The sequence below is a fragment of the Natator depressus genome, chromosome 1, assembly GCF_965152275.1.
Source record: "Natator depressus isolate rNatDep1 chromosome 1, rNatDep2.hap1, whole genome shotgun sequence".
In the NCBI taxonomy this organism is placed as follows: Eukaryota; Metazoa; Chordata; order Testudines; family Cheloniidae; genus Natator; species Natator depressus.
In genome coordinates, this window is record NC_134234.1 from 285,919,423 (window position 1) to 285,933,962 (window position 14,540).

The 14,540-nt window shown below is 39.1% G+C and overlaps 1 protein-coding gene across 6 annotated transcripts in view; it reads right to left on the bottom strand.

Moving 5' to 3' along the window:
* MSRB3 (methionine sulfoxide reductase B3) overlaps nucleotides 1-14,540 on the bottom strand; it is a 143,855-nt gene that overhangs the window by 59,796 nt on the left and 69,519 nt on the right. For all 6 annotated transcript variants that reach the window (XM_074942104.1, XM_074942107.1, XM_074942102.1 and 3 more), the window contains one exon: nucleotides 1,129-1,157. In XM_074942104.1, the coding sequence (XP_074798205.1) occupies nucleotides 1,129-1,157 (29 nt within the window). The remainder of the gene's footprint in view (nucleotides 1-1,128; nucleotides 1,158-14,540) is intronic.

A 14,540-nucleotide genomic window follows, 5' to 3' on the forward strand; every position in this document is an offset into this window, starting at 1 on the left:
CTTCAGATTTCACACCCTATACTGGCTGTTGCAAAGATACAGTCCAGTGTAAAAAGAAAAGGGAAAATAGTACAGGTACCTCACAATTCAAATTGAGATCACTGCTGTAAATGGGAAGAAAGGAAATATGTCATTTCTGAGAGACTTCTAGGTCACTAACATTGTAAAGTTTTCATAAGTATAATAATTTCAAACCCTGCATTAAATAAATTCATGGGGTAACATTAACTTAATTACAAGACTGCTCTGAAATTATATTAATATTGTTTTTCTATTTAAAATAATATTTTCCTTCTTAACTAAGATGTGTATTTTTGAGTGACTGACTCAAGTAATAGACATTTCAGCTGCTCTCAGTATAAGAAATTACTTTTACAATTTAAGGGCATACTATTTTATAACTTCAACAAACAAAAACCCGGGTAGAAGTTGCTTAACAAGTGGCAGTCTGCTTTCACCATCCCCATTTGGAGAAAACAGTTCTGTTTGCTGCTTTGTGTGTTTTGTCTTGTTAGATACACATGAATCTGTTATACTGACCTTTGCTTTTTTCTCTGTAAGACATTAAAATTCTCAAAAAAGGTAAGTTGAGAGAGATTGCCTGTTGGTAAACCTACTATAGAGAAGTCTGCAGACTGGTCTGGCATGCATTGTGTACATGCATCTGTCATGAAAATTTCACAACAAATCACCTGCTTCTTGACATACAGGCTGCACAAAATTCAAATTCCCATGAAATGTCTTTGTCCACGAGGAAGAAAAAAAATTTTTTTTAAAGGTAATGATAATTACCAAGCTCTCCCTCTCCTCCGCTTGCTTTACTTTTTATCATGATTTTTTTTTTTTTTTTAAAAGATGGATCAGTTAAAACCTACCACAAAATAATGGCTTCCTGGTGATCACCTCAAGGTAAAAAGAAGAAAGTAAAAGAAGATATGAACCAATGAAGAGAATGAATTAAAGGCATCAGTGATAACAATGCTATTCTTAGGTGGTGAGAAAACTCAGATCCTTTTCAAGATTGGCCTGCCTCAGTCTCATTAAAATTGAAGCAAAACTGATAAATTAGTCTGATGAGTATAACATGAATACAGTGTATTCAGCATGACATTGTAAATCTGAACATACCTGAATTGGAGTCAAACTTTGTTTCTGATCTGCAAAGGGAAGCAAAAAGAATTTACATTATAAGAACTGCTTTTAATCACGGAAACTAGTTGACAAGAGGAAAAAACTACTGTATTTAAGAAGTAGGCATACCTCTGTGTTTTAATAATTCACGCATGCAAATCAATTTTAATCCCAAATGCTGCTTTTCATGTTTAATACTTTTATTGGATTTGCACAATGTACAGATATAAAGAAGAGAAATTTTAAAAGAAAAAAAAACGCACAAGGGAAACCAAACACAGGATGTAAATATAAAAACAGGATTAAGTTATATAACTATGAATTACAGCACATACTTGTAGTTATGAAATACATATTGTTCTAATTCATTTTAATTTTCAAAAAGTCATTAACAGGATTCCATATATTCATGAACGTTTCTAATCTATTTTTGAACCAGATACTATTTCATTAATATCATATGTATTGTATACAACGATCAGTATTTAGTTGGACAACATCTTATGAGGGATTTGTGTGTGTCTTTAATTTATTCATTCTGCAAATAGAAAAAAATAGTTCTGTTCTCTTTAAACACAAGTTGAACGGATTTTGATGTCTTAGCAAAGATAATGATGTGTGCTAGATGCACAATTATCCTCCTTGTTGCGTACTACAGATTTTCACTCTCTAACAAGGAGTATTGTCTTCTAAGTGCTTAGCACATAGCAAATGAACCTAATAACCTGTACATTTAATAAGAAGGAGAAATAGTCTAGCCCTTGTGGGAACATTATGTTTCAGATATAGGTTAATAATAGTTGTAAATTCAGAAGCCTTTGAAGCTCTCAGTTCAGCTGTGGGAAAACTTAAGTTGGGTAATTATTCTCAAGATGCTGCTGATGTGCTGTCAAGCAGAATTAACCCTACCACTGGGTCTATCTGAACAAGCAGCTATAAGACAGCATTGTCTATATCTATCTCTCAAACCAATTAGCGGGCATGCTCCAGTCAGATGTATATCGCTCAATCAGTTGTATATATGCTCACAGCTGCCACAGCAAGATACAAGAACTGACCAGCAGGAGTCCTGTTAGAGGAAGTTAACTGGCAGAAAGACTTTTTGGGGAAATGCATTTAATCAAGAGAGAAATAAAACATTTGGCTCTTTTAATCTGTGACAGGATGCTGGGATGGCTTTGGAAGTTACAACCTTGCTTTATGAAAAATAACTAAAGTATAGGAACAAAATATAGATAGACAGACAGACTTTGACATGTCTAAAAACAATGTCAAGATAATCGTAAGGTGAGAACCTATAAGAGTAAATTAATGTTAATCCTCTACATTCAAGAAAATTGGACAAATGTACACAATGAATATTTATGGAAGTATAGGGGGAAAGCAAGAGAAAGGGAGGGGGTGAGTTAATCAAAAAGGAAACTAGAAATGTACCAGCCTCCCTTTTCCCTTCCCACTTCTCCCCATTTTCTCCCTCTTGCACAGTTTAAATGAAAACCTCACTCAAAGGATGGAGTGGAGAAGAAAATACAATGATATTTTCTGATACTTACAGCAGAAACACATTCTTATTCATTTTTATCAAGAGCTAACAGAAGCATTAAACAAAGAAAATATGTAATTCATAAACATTCAAAATCAACACGATGGGAAAAGCTGCACAGTTAACACTCTATTTTAGTTCCTTTTTTATACTGGAGTGGAAGGGCCTGCTCTTGCAAACATTTATGCATGTGACTTACAATGGGTATTCCCACAGAATTTCTTTTCATACCAAAAGAAAAAAAATACAGAGCAATTCCAAACAAAGAGATTCAGTATATTTTGCTTAACATACTCTCACCAAGTTGCACTGTATCTATTTATGCAGTTTGCACCATGTTATTTGAACACCTCAGATGCCTGGACTTACTGAGCATCAATACAATTAATATGAATATGGGATCCAAGATAATAGCAAGGCTTTTCTATGGCTGGCAGGTGCTAGAATCACTATGTGCCCCATACATGGCATATTTTCCAAAGGTGACAGGGCAACTTCTCTTCTTAAAGAGGGCCAGGATCCCAAAAGGCCATAGTGGGACAGCTTCACTGAAGTTCTCTGGTTTCCCACCCGTTTAATTTGGGCAAATTTTGTAGACTGAGGAAATGCGTTCCAAAACCATTTTTATCAAAAACAGACAATCACTTTTCGCTCTCATCAACACCACCTAGATGCAGTATAGATCTCGTCTCTCTTTAGCTCTATTCAGTGGTTAATTTTGTGGCAATAAACATGCTACTTCATCTGTATTTGTTCTTCTCTCGTGATTGGGCTGCTTCAGGTTTTACTTTTTTCCTTTCATGAAACAGCTTTTACTGCATGACGTTACACAGCATGGCCACTCCAGTGCTATCTTGATATGTAATGTCATAAGCTGGAAACAGGACTAGGCTTTTTGATTGGGCTGGAGACCTATTATTCACCCTGTCATGTGAAATGTAACACACCGTGAGTTTCTGCAACAACCACCAAGCCAGAAAGTGGGGGGGGGGGGGGTGTTGCCAGGGGTCACTGGGCAATGTAATGAGTACTAAAGCTCTAAATAGTCATAAATTACAGGACAGCAAACCAGGAAACCGATCTGGGTTAAGAAATGAATAGAACTTAATGTCTAGCAGTTGCTATGAAAGCAAACAGAACACTGGGATGTTGCCATAGAAATCATTTAATAAGAGAACATTATACCACTGTAGAGAGAGCTACAGGGACCAAACCTTAGAGTACTGGGCAAAATTTAGGACACAGTATTACAGAAATGGTATTGATTGAAGAATTGAAAAAGGGAAAAAAGGTCAAGAATAATGAAGTGTCTCTGACACTAAAACTAAGCAATGACTTCGAGGAAAGACTGAAAAAGCAATTCTCCAGGAATGGAAGGATTCAAATGTCAAGAAGGAAGATATTTAAGAAGATGTTTTTGTTTCGAATGGTTGAAGGAGGTACGGCTAGAATTTAGGGGTAAAATGCTGGTCCCACTGAAGGCAATAGCAAAGCTTCCAATGCCTTCAATGGAACCAGGATTTCATCTTACACCTCAAAGTCATTATATTTCTCCGCTTGCAATACAGCAGATTAACATATCAGAAACTAGGTTCATATGGCCATTAAAACTGTGAATAAGGAAACACCAATAACAGAGATGGTATCAAACAAATTCCCGGAAGTTCGTTCCAAGGACAACTTGTTCTATTAAAAATAAAAATATTCCCTATGACTTTATTACGTTAACATTTCTAAATTACATTAACTAGCAGGAAGGACTTTGTGGTTCTGTTATTTGCTCCAATCTGAGTATGCTGAAAAGCAAGATTTATGACATGGAACCACATATTCACTTTGTAAACTACTTTTAATATTGTTTCCATTGTTTGTTTTTCCTTGAGTGTAATAAGTCTATTGCTTAACTAAAACTCTTGTGATTTTCATTCTTCATCTTTTATCCCTCCTGTATATTCCCTTCTCCTTTGCCCTATGGGAATGTTCTGAAAGTAACAGCAGCATTCAGACACACAGGGAGCAGAAGATTATACTGTTGTACACAGGGCCATCCCTAGGGTGGTGCAGGCCTTGGGGTCGAAGTGACGAATCCGTCTCTTCCAAAACTGACCCATCACTTCCTGGACCGACCACACTGGCCAATTGCACTGGCCTGCTAGGCCCCCAAAGCGCAAAGCCCAGAGCTGTCGTCCCAATTCGCCATACCCAAGGGATGGCTCCAGTTGTTCATTGATAAAAGTGCCTTTCATCGCAAAGTGCTTTACAATCCATAAACATATAGCATGATGCTGGAATGCAGGGCAAGCAAACAAAACTACTAACACAGAAAAACAAAAAATAGTGAAACTGGAGCATTGGGAAATGTTAGCTAAGGACATTCAGACAAACCCTTTACTCTTACAGAAGGTGCCATGAGATCTATAAATATCCACAGGGAGTGGAAAAAGCCTCTTTTGAGGGTCAAACACAATAAATTGCATGTTAGTCACCTCATCTACTTTGGAAAGATGAAAGGCAAATCAACCTTGAGAGGAACTGAACCTGTGGTTCCAGGACACCTAGGTGATTTAAACCTGATGTTTTGACCCTGAAGCCTCTCTCCCAACAAAACTGAGCAGTGAGAATCACAAAATGATTCTGAAGAAGAGCTCTCTGGAGCTCAAAACCAAGTCTCTCTCACCAACAGAAGTTGGTCCACTAAAAGATATTACCTCACCCACCTCGTCTCTCTCAAAATGTTTCTGTGCTGTTGACTTTGTCGTATATTCTTCCAGTATATAACTGAAATGTAACAACAACTGGCCTGTGGCACATATTGCAGATGGACCAGTAGTGGCACAGATACAACTGTGAATATCTGGCATATGAGCATTGATTGCCATTTGTCAGTGGGGCAGGTTTTTTTGGGATGCGGGGGGCGGGGGGCGGGGGAATTGCCCACAGGTCTTTAATAGAGAATTCCACTAACCTTCTGCAGCAGCTCAACATTAGCACCATTACTAAATTTTTCTTCCTCTGTCCTTCCCTGTCTGAGTCTCTATCAGATTCTTTAGCCTTCTTCACAACTGAGCGAGAGATTTGTTTTAGTTGGAATTAAATGAACACAGGGAACAGATACTATAAAACTCACTGCCTCCTTGAATAGCATCTGCGGCAGCCTCCTTAGTTCCTATCTTTACAACAGCTCTTTTCCTTGTAATAGTTACAAGAGGGAGGGAGAGAGCATTGACCCCTTTCAGTTTGTCAGTACTTTTTCCTCGGACTCATATTTTATATGGATACCAGGCTATCTTTTTGCTTTCCCCAATAATACCAGGTATAGCTTTGGCTGGAGAAATATTAGCAATTTCATACCACTCCAAACGGAGCTTTGGTTGATCAAGAAGTTGGAAGTTTGGAGTTGGAAACATAAATGGTAACTATGGGCCAGCTTTCTTCACTTATTACTTTCTACTTTTCCATAGGGTTGTGTGAATAAACTTTGCTCCAGACTGTCTATGGCCGTGGAGAGACAGATGTAAAACATGCATACAAGCAGTCTGACAAATTGTAGTCAAACTGATGTCTTGATCACTGCTGGCAGAATGAAATAAAATCTCTAATCATTCTTCCCATTTTCTCCCAAATACAGATAATACTAAAGATAAGAAGTATTATCAGCAGCCTCATCCCCTTTCCAAGCATAGACAGTGCCTCAACCAAAAATGCTCACAAACCCTATTTATGCACCAAGCCCCAACCAACAAGACAAGTTTCCAAAAAGAAAGAAGGAAAAAAATCATCATGGATTGAAAACTAATACCTGGTGTAATTATCCATCCAGGGATTTATACAACCCCACTATTGTGGTATCTAAGCACCTTCCAAGTATTTAAAAAAGAAAAAAAAAATCTCTTCCCTTCTCAGCCTGTAAGAGAAACAGCTTCACTAACTGTATGTAGGTTGTTATTGTGTGTGTTTGTGTTCAACTGCTGAACTGAAAAGAACAGTTTTAACTCAACTGTGGTCAACAGAGTGACTCCAGAATGATTTCCCCACAATGTTTATATTAATGTTATTGTAGACAACATATGTGAATTTTCTTCAGCTTGTTATGTAGTTCAATACCTATTCACTGTGCGCAATTATCTGTCAGGCTAGATACAGTAAATATGACTAAACTTAACATAGAGTAACCAGGACTGACTGAAGAATCTAGTTCTTCCGGTCAGGGCTGATGTGTAGTCAATCCAAGATGGCATGCGTTTTAAAACACAGGAAACAGGATACAAACTTGACATTTCTAAGCATGTAAAGCTAAATTTTGCCCTCAGACACACATGAAACTCCCACTGAAGTCCATGGGTACTACACATGGGTAACTCAGGACAGAATGTGGTCATTAGTATCCATAGAAATCTTGGCATTTATTACATTTTACCCTTAAACATTTTAAATAGGGGCTTGCACCTCAGTAGTGACTGATAATGGTGAAACTAAACAATTTCAGAAGTTTGATTGGATGAGTTCTGAAATATTAATCAACTTGTATTGGGGGTGAGGGAGGAGGAAGAGTGTCTCTCTTCTCTTACTTTGTCCTTTACGGTGCTTCGCATTCTTCTACCACCTTCTTCCAACTCCAGGCATATCCTTCCCGTTCTGGAAGTCCTACCCTCTCCAAATTCCTCTACCCAACAGACTATACGATTCCCGAATTCCCTGTATCCTCCCCAGAAAACACTCTACTGTTGGTGATGTTCCATCCAGAGAATGTACAAAGGGAGAAGTCTCAGATTTAGTGCTCTCCTAGACTGTGGCTGACATTCTAATTATATGTGCTCCTGGACTAGCTGAGGATGTCTTAGCATCCATGAAATTTATAGGCAGCAGCCAGCCTGGTAGAGTTTGCCAGAGTTACAGAAAAACCAAGACCAACTTTAACAATTGTATATGGCTCGTCAGGAATCAGAGAAAAGTGGACATCTACTGTTAGTTTTCTAAACTGGTTCGCCCATCCCTAAGACAGATATGAAAATGTTACAGGAATTGGATGTTTGCATGTCTATTAGCAAACATACATATACTTGTTGCTCACATTTTAAAGGTATCTAAACTAATACTTATGAGGTTTGCCAAGAGGTTGGCAAATCAAGAATTTAAAGTTACCCATGCACTTATTACAAATTCTACATATTTGTATTTACTCTAGTTACTGCAGCTCCTATAAGCCACTCTTGTCAAACAAAAACAGTGAATCAAGCCTTTCCCCATTAGCTCTGTAGCTACATCCAAGGGAGACAGTACTCACATGCTAGAGATCAAGGCTAGGAATAGGGGGGCTGAAGCAGCTGCAGGCATCAATAAGATTTGCTCAGCCTGTTAACTAATCAGTAGAGTTGTGTAATTCTTTCATTAAGGTGCTATTGAGGACTTGTAGAATAAACTGTTCTTCCAACTTGCCACAAAAGACACAGATGGCATGTGAAAACTCCAGGAATGGCATGCTGCGTAGCTGCTCACTGACTCCTGTAAACTGGGTAAAGCGCAGGCTTGTGGCCAGGGCCGGCTCCAGGCACCAGCTTTCCAAGCAGCTGCTTGGGGTGGCAATGAGAATGGGGCAGCAGTCCATGTCCCGGGGCGGCAATTTGGCGGCAGCTCGGCTGCTGTTGTGGTGGCAGCAATTCGGCGGCGACTGCTTGGGGCAGCAAAATAGGTAGAGCCGCCCCTGTTTGTGGCAAAGGGTTCATTTGCTAGTGTCAAGTGCTAGTGAACTGAGTCACGGCACCAACTGTGCAACTGTATTTCAACTGTACCTTTCTTGCACAAATATTCCCATTTGGTACATTTCCTAGAAGCGTCCAGTGCAATACTACTCTATGCTACCAGAAAATTCAGGGCATTCCTCATCTCTTTCGGAACTAAACTCAGTCACTGATGGAATTCACATTGAGTACCACACAGAAAATTGACCTAACACTAATTCCCCATACACACTACATCCACTATCTAGCAATATAGGTTTTTGGAGTTGGAAAAAAATTCAAATTTAGTGTCTTTTCTTCTCTTTTTTCTGGTCCACACTGTCCTTGCTCCCATTACTTTTACCTGGAAGCCCATTCAGGGACTGCACAATTCCTGCTGATGAAAGCACAACTGATTCCACCTGCAGGCTTCTCTGTAACTGAACTCCAACAAGTGGCTCAAAATTCCAAACCAGCTTTCTTGGCATTTAGAAAACCTCCGTTAAAATTTTATGATGGTTTTAGAGTTCTTCCCTTTCCTTTCCCAATAAGGTTACACTATCAAATCAGGATATTTTTATAATTTACTGTGGGGTAAATGACTCATTACTTTGTGAAGACCAAGACAGTGGCTATGCTGACTAGTGTCTCTGACGACTCACTAAGACCATTTTCTTTTCTCCAGCAGTCCCTTCGCGTATCAGCCTCTTCAGGATTCTTTTATCTTGTTGATAGAGAACATTTCCTTGCACTGTACCTTTTGGTTGTGTTGCTCTACTATACTAGGTATCAGTGCTGCCAGAATGAGAAACAGACTGAAGAAAGCACAATAGCCAGGGAAGCTCCTAGACCAATGTATGCCTTCTGACTTGCCTTTGGTTGTGGGGGAAGTGGGTGACCAGAGGGGCTTCCAATGGAGAGCTATTCAATTGGCAGCTGCTCCATCTCCCTTCTGGATCAGCACAGGATTTCATGGCTGCCATGACAACCCTGGGACTGCCTGAGGTGATTCTGGTTTAACACACATAGCTGGTCACATTATGGATCTAGTATTGAGTACGGGACTGGAGATGTAGGAAGTAAAAATTACTCCCATAGACTGATCACCACCTCTGGCAACCAGGGGTTGCATTGCTCCTTTCCTGCAGGGACATAAGACTTGTGTTGTGGTTTTCAACCCTCAGGAACTTATTGAATCCGAGTTTCCAGATGGCTCGCTGGAAGAATACTGTTCAGCCAAAAGACCACTCTTTGCAGAGTTTGGTGGATATACGTAACAACCTGTATCAACTCCATTGATACAACAGCCCCAAAATACACTCTTGGCTGGCTTCACCTTCACAGGTCACCATTGTTTAAAGATGACCCTGCAACTTACGACACAAGAGGCAATCGTTGCCTGATGCTGACAGTTATGTTCATAGCATACACAATGAGAAATTAGATGATACCATAAGTGGATAAATTAGATAAAAACATAAGTTGCTGGAAGGTTGCAACATAACACTACTTTATATCTTACCATTCAGAACAATAGTGCACAAGAACCCAAAACCAGAGAGAAACCACAGGCTGCTCCCTAAGACAGCAAGGCACAACTCACCTACCTTGTTTGGAGCTGGCTCTTTCCAGACTGATTCTGATTGCATGCTTTACTACAAAGTCCCCTAACCTGCAAGAAGTATAAGGAACCACCCATACTCCCCACCCGTAATGAGACAGTTTGAAAGATTGTTGTGGTGTATTGAGAATTGTGTTGGAATTGCAAGCTATCAACCTGATCTTCCTTTTTTGGGAAAGGTCACTGATCAGATTGGGGCAGATCTATTCTGGCAATTTCTGGTATCCTCAGATTCCCTGGAGTCTCACCACAAAGGTCATCGAGCTGGGTTTGGAATGGAAACCACATTGGTAACAGTGGCTGCTCATTTTCTTCTCGCAATGGAGAAGGCTAATTTATGGGAGCTGATTTTATTAGATCTGGCAGCTATCTTTGATACAGTTGACTATGAAGATTTGTTGGGATGCTTGTTAGCAACTCCATCCATTCCCATGAAGTGACAAGTGGTTCTGGTTTACTCCTGTCCATTTTGGGGCAATTGCTTGTCCACTCCAACAGCTCTCTCATGTAGTGTTACTACTGGAGTTGGTTTTATCACTCCCTCCCGTTCAGAGAGGATATGAGACCATTACAAAACTTGGTGAGGAAATATGAACCAGCTGCTAATGATAGCTCTATTTCCATCACATCAGGCCTGACTGGAAAGTGGAACAAATAATTTAGTACCTTTCCAAAAGCACTAGGAGTGAGCTGGGCGAGGGTTAATCTAGGTAAGACCATTATAAAGTTAGTGCTTTGGAGGAAGTAAGAAGAAGGGTTGTGCTTCCCAAGTCTGGATATGTTAACCTTCTGGATGCATTGCAGAGCATACCTTTCTTTGAAAGCAATTAGGGAGATTAGGCACCTATAGATGGCATGATGGAAATCTGGTGATTAAGAGCTGATTTAGATGGGTCTTGTGCTATGGCTATGGCTGGGGGGAGTTTGATGGGATTTTTGTGAAAGACTCCACTAAATTACTTGAAATACTGCATTAATGCATTTAGCATTTCTAATGGTTTGCTTTGGAAACGTCGAGAGGTGCCAGAAGTGCCACACAAAAGTCAAATAAATATATAAAATGAATAAATAAATACATTACTATTTCTTTCACCACATGGGAGGGGATTAGCTAACACCCTTGCCAAAGAGAATTCCTTTCAGAAGCCAGCAAAGGTAGCAGTGAAGGAGTGGCTAATTTATTAAGACTTGGTGACTTTTCTTGCACCTCAGAACTGGAAGTTTAGACAACAATAATATTAAGGGGGAAAAACTAGTCAATTCCTGAGGCCTCCCAGTGCATCTTGTCTGTACTATGTCTCTCTTGCATAGGCTGTCTGTTCTTTTACTTCTTGTATCAAGCACAATGCTGATGTTTAATAAATAATTCACTATAGATTTTCTTCTGTGGAAGTGACTTCAGAGTGAAAATTCCAGTTGTGTGTCTCTGAGGAAAGACACTGATCATTCTAAACTCCTTCTGCCATGGTTGCTGAGAAAAAGCTATTTTTGCATGGTAAAAGGGAAATTCCTTGAAAAATCAAGCTAAGAGTAAAACACTTAACATTCTTGGTCTTTAGAAAACAAACAGCAGATTGGATTTGTCATTCATCATTTCTAGAGTCATTTAATGATATAGGTGTTCTAGTTTTCTGTGAACTGCCATGAAGTGACAGATCCCAAAGATCCTGCAAACCAAATAGACATGGCACAGCAAAAGATTTTTCAAGTCTGGCGCAGAAGATATTAGAGGCAGAGGTTTACAAAAGTGAGTTCCTGAGACTTGCTCACTGTGTATCTCACACATCCCTTTCCTTAGCTATATTCCAATGTGGGAGACTGTCTGGAGTGAAGTTCAGTGACGGAACAATTGGAATTAAAGGAATGATAGTGTTTTTTAAGTTTGAGACACCTTCTGACTGTGGAAAAAGTGAAAGCACATTCTCCATAAACTCGTGGTGGTATCAGCAGTTTAAATGAAGAGAGATGTTGAGTTTTAATTGTTTCTTTTGATCTCTTCTATTGATAAAGATAAAATTCTATCTTAAGCATGTAGCAAAAAAATAGGTCTTTCATCTGAGCACAAAATTCATATGTTCCCTGACCTTGCGTGTCACATGGTAATGAAACAGCGTAAATCAGACCTGTTAAAAGTTGAAGTTTGTTAATATTATTACTGAAGCTTCAGTCTCCTTCCTGGCTAACTAATGGGTCCATAGTTCAAACATCTATATATTAACAAGCTACACTGATGCAAAGAAAAAATTAATGGGCACCCAGCAGGAGCCAAATGTGGGTTTCAGATGAAGATCTGGGGATAAAAAATTCCTATTTGCCTAAATTTTCAGTTTTCAGCATTATGGAGTTTCTTCTTTCACTAGCAGTTCTCTCCTAAGAGACTATATTGGCGACTTAGCCTTTGTATGGGGACATTTATTGATTTTGTACTCTCCTGGTTATATACTTTTGCTACCCTTGGTAGCAATTTTTAACTTTTTTGGGCTTTAACAATCTCTCAGTATCTTTTCCTAGTCATCAATTTTAATTCATTCAACATATAGTATATCTTATAGTCGAGGAACTCACTATTCCTTGCTATTTTGCCTCTGAAACGGATTATTATAACAGACAAATTACTGAGTTACACTGTAAAATATTTGCTTTTGTATTCCTTAGCATGATGACATTGATGTCTACATAGGTTTTTATACCTGCCCATCACTTATCTGAGCACCTTTCAAGTGCAAATTGTTACTGATGATAGGCAAGAATAATCCCATGTTTGTGTGTTTACTTTTAACATCACTTCAAATGTTATAAATAAATATTTTAAAATATACCCTGCCCAATCACTGTATGGTATGCCAGACATCCAGATACCCAGCTGGTATAAATGAGCATAGCTCCATTGAAGTCAATGGCATTACAGTGATTTGCACTAGCTGAGGATCTGGCCTGAAAAGCTTGAATACTAATCATGGCAGGCACACCAAAGATCGTTTTGGTGGAGCTCAAAGAGATAGGCACACCAGGGTTTTTGCAGCTGCGGGCAGGGGTTGCCCACTCCTCCTTCTCCCCATCTTTGGCCAGAGACAGTGGATGAGGCTTTGAAAACAGGGCCATTCCCATTTTCAGGGATACATGGTTGCCCTAACCATGAAATGCAAAATATTGAAGCAGGACATGGTTTGCATGAATATCTTCAACACTGCCCCTGGCAATACAGCATGTAAACATACAGTGGACACAATGACCTAATTTGCAGAAATACTGTGTATTACCATATGTGGGGAAGAGAGAAGCCAGGGCTTGTACAATGATACAAAGTATAGTCAAATTCACACTTGGCTACAGAAACCGAATTCAACTTATTATCTTTATTTCAACTAAAAATACCAAGGCAGTGCCATAAGAGCAGACTTAGTCAACACTTCTCACTGAGAAAGTCACAAGTAAGTCTTAAAGTGGAATTTGTTCTATCCTGGATCCTGAATATTTCCCCCCAAAGTGGCAGTCTGAACATGGGGTTTGAAAGAGTGCACACACACTTCCAAACAATTTTGCTTACTACTGATCTTAGGACACTTTCAAATGCCATTCTTCCTATTTTCTGCTCTTGCTTCCTTCTTGACACAGCCTCCCACCCCCCACCCAACACTTTTAAACAGGTTTTAGGGATGTCTCATGCATATATCATTCTACTGATCTCCTTTCCCCAACCTATTCAGAGATAAGAGCACTGTCCTGACCTGCTGTCTTCCATACGCTCTACAGAGTGAGAATGTAGAAGCAGATGTTGCTGTTTAAGGGAAAGATCAGGTTAGACTAGAGACAAAACAGGGCAGGAGAAGAAGTCAGAGTGAAGAAATTATAGTCAAAAAGGAAAGTGCCGAAACAAAAGTGAAAAATATTTAAAGAAAAAAAAGTAATTGACACTATTTAATCAATCAGTTATGCTTACAGTGACCCATTTTGTAGGATATTTTCCCCTAGTACATTTAAAAGGGGCTTAGTTTTAAGTTAGCAGTTTGCTTTTGAAAAATCTTGGCCTAAATGTCTAATTCAACTCTTAATATGGAATAATAGATATGAAAATTCAGTGAGCATATATAATTTTCCCTTGAATAAGAAAACCAATTATTTTGTCTCTCTGTGAACTACTTGGGTAACCTTTTGGGAAAGGAGGAGCCTATACAGGAAGGACGGGCTCTACCTAGATTAAAACAGAACCAGACTGCTGGCATGTGAAATTAAAAAGGTCAGAGGCGTTTTTAAGCCAACAAGTGCAGAGGAGCACACAATTTGGACAGAGAAAGCCCTCTGGGGAAGATTTATTGAAGGGGACACTGTATAGAGGAGAGGATAGAAATTGATAAAGTACAGGTAGTAACTGAAGAGAAACAATCAAATGAAAAAGAGTCCCATTCAATTACATCACATGAAGGCAGACAACTAAATATTATTAGTGTGTGTATACAAATGCTAGAAGTCTAAGTACTAGGATGGGTGAACTTGAGTGTCTGGTATTAAATGAGGATGTTGATATATC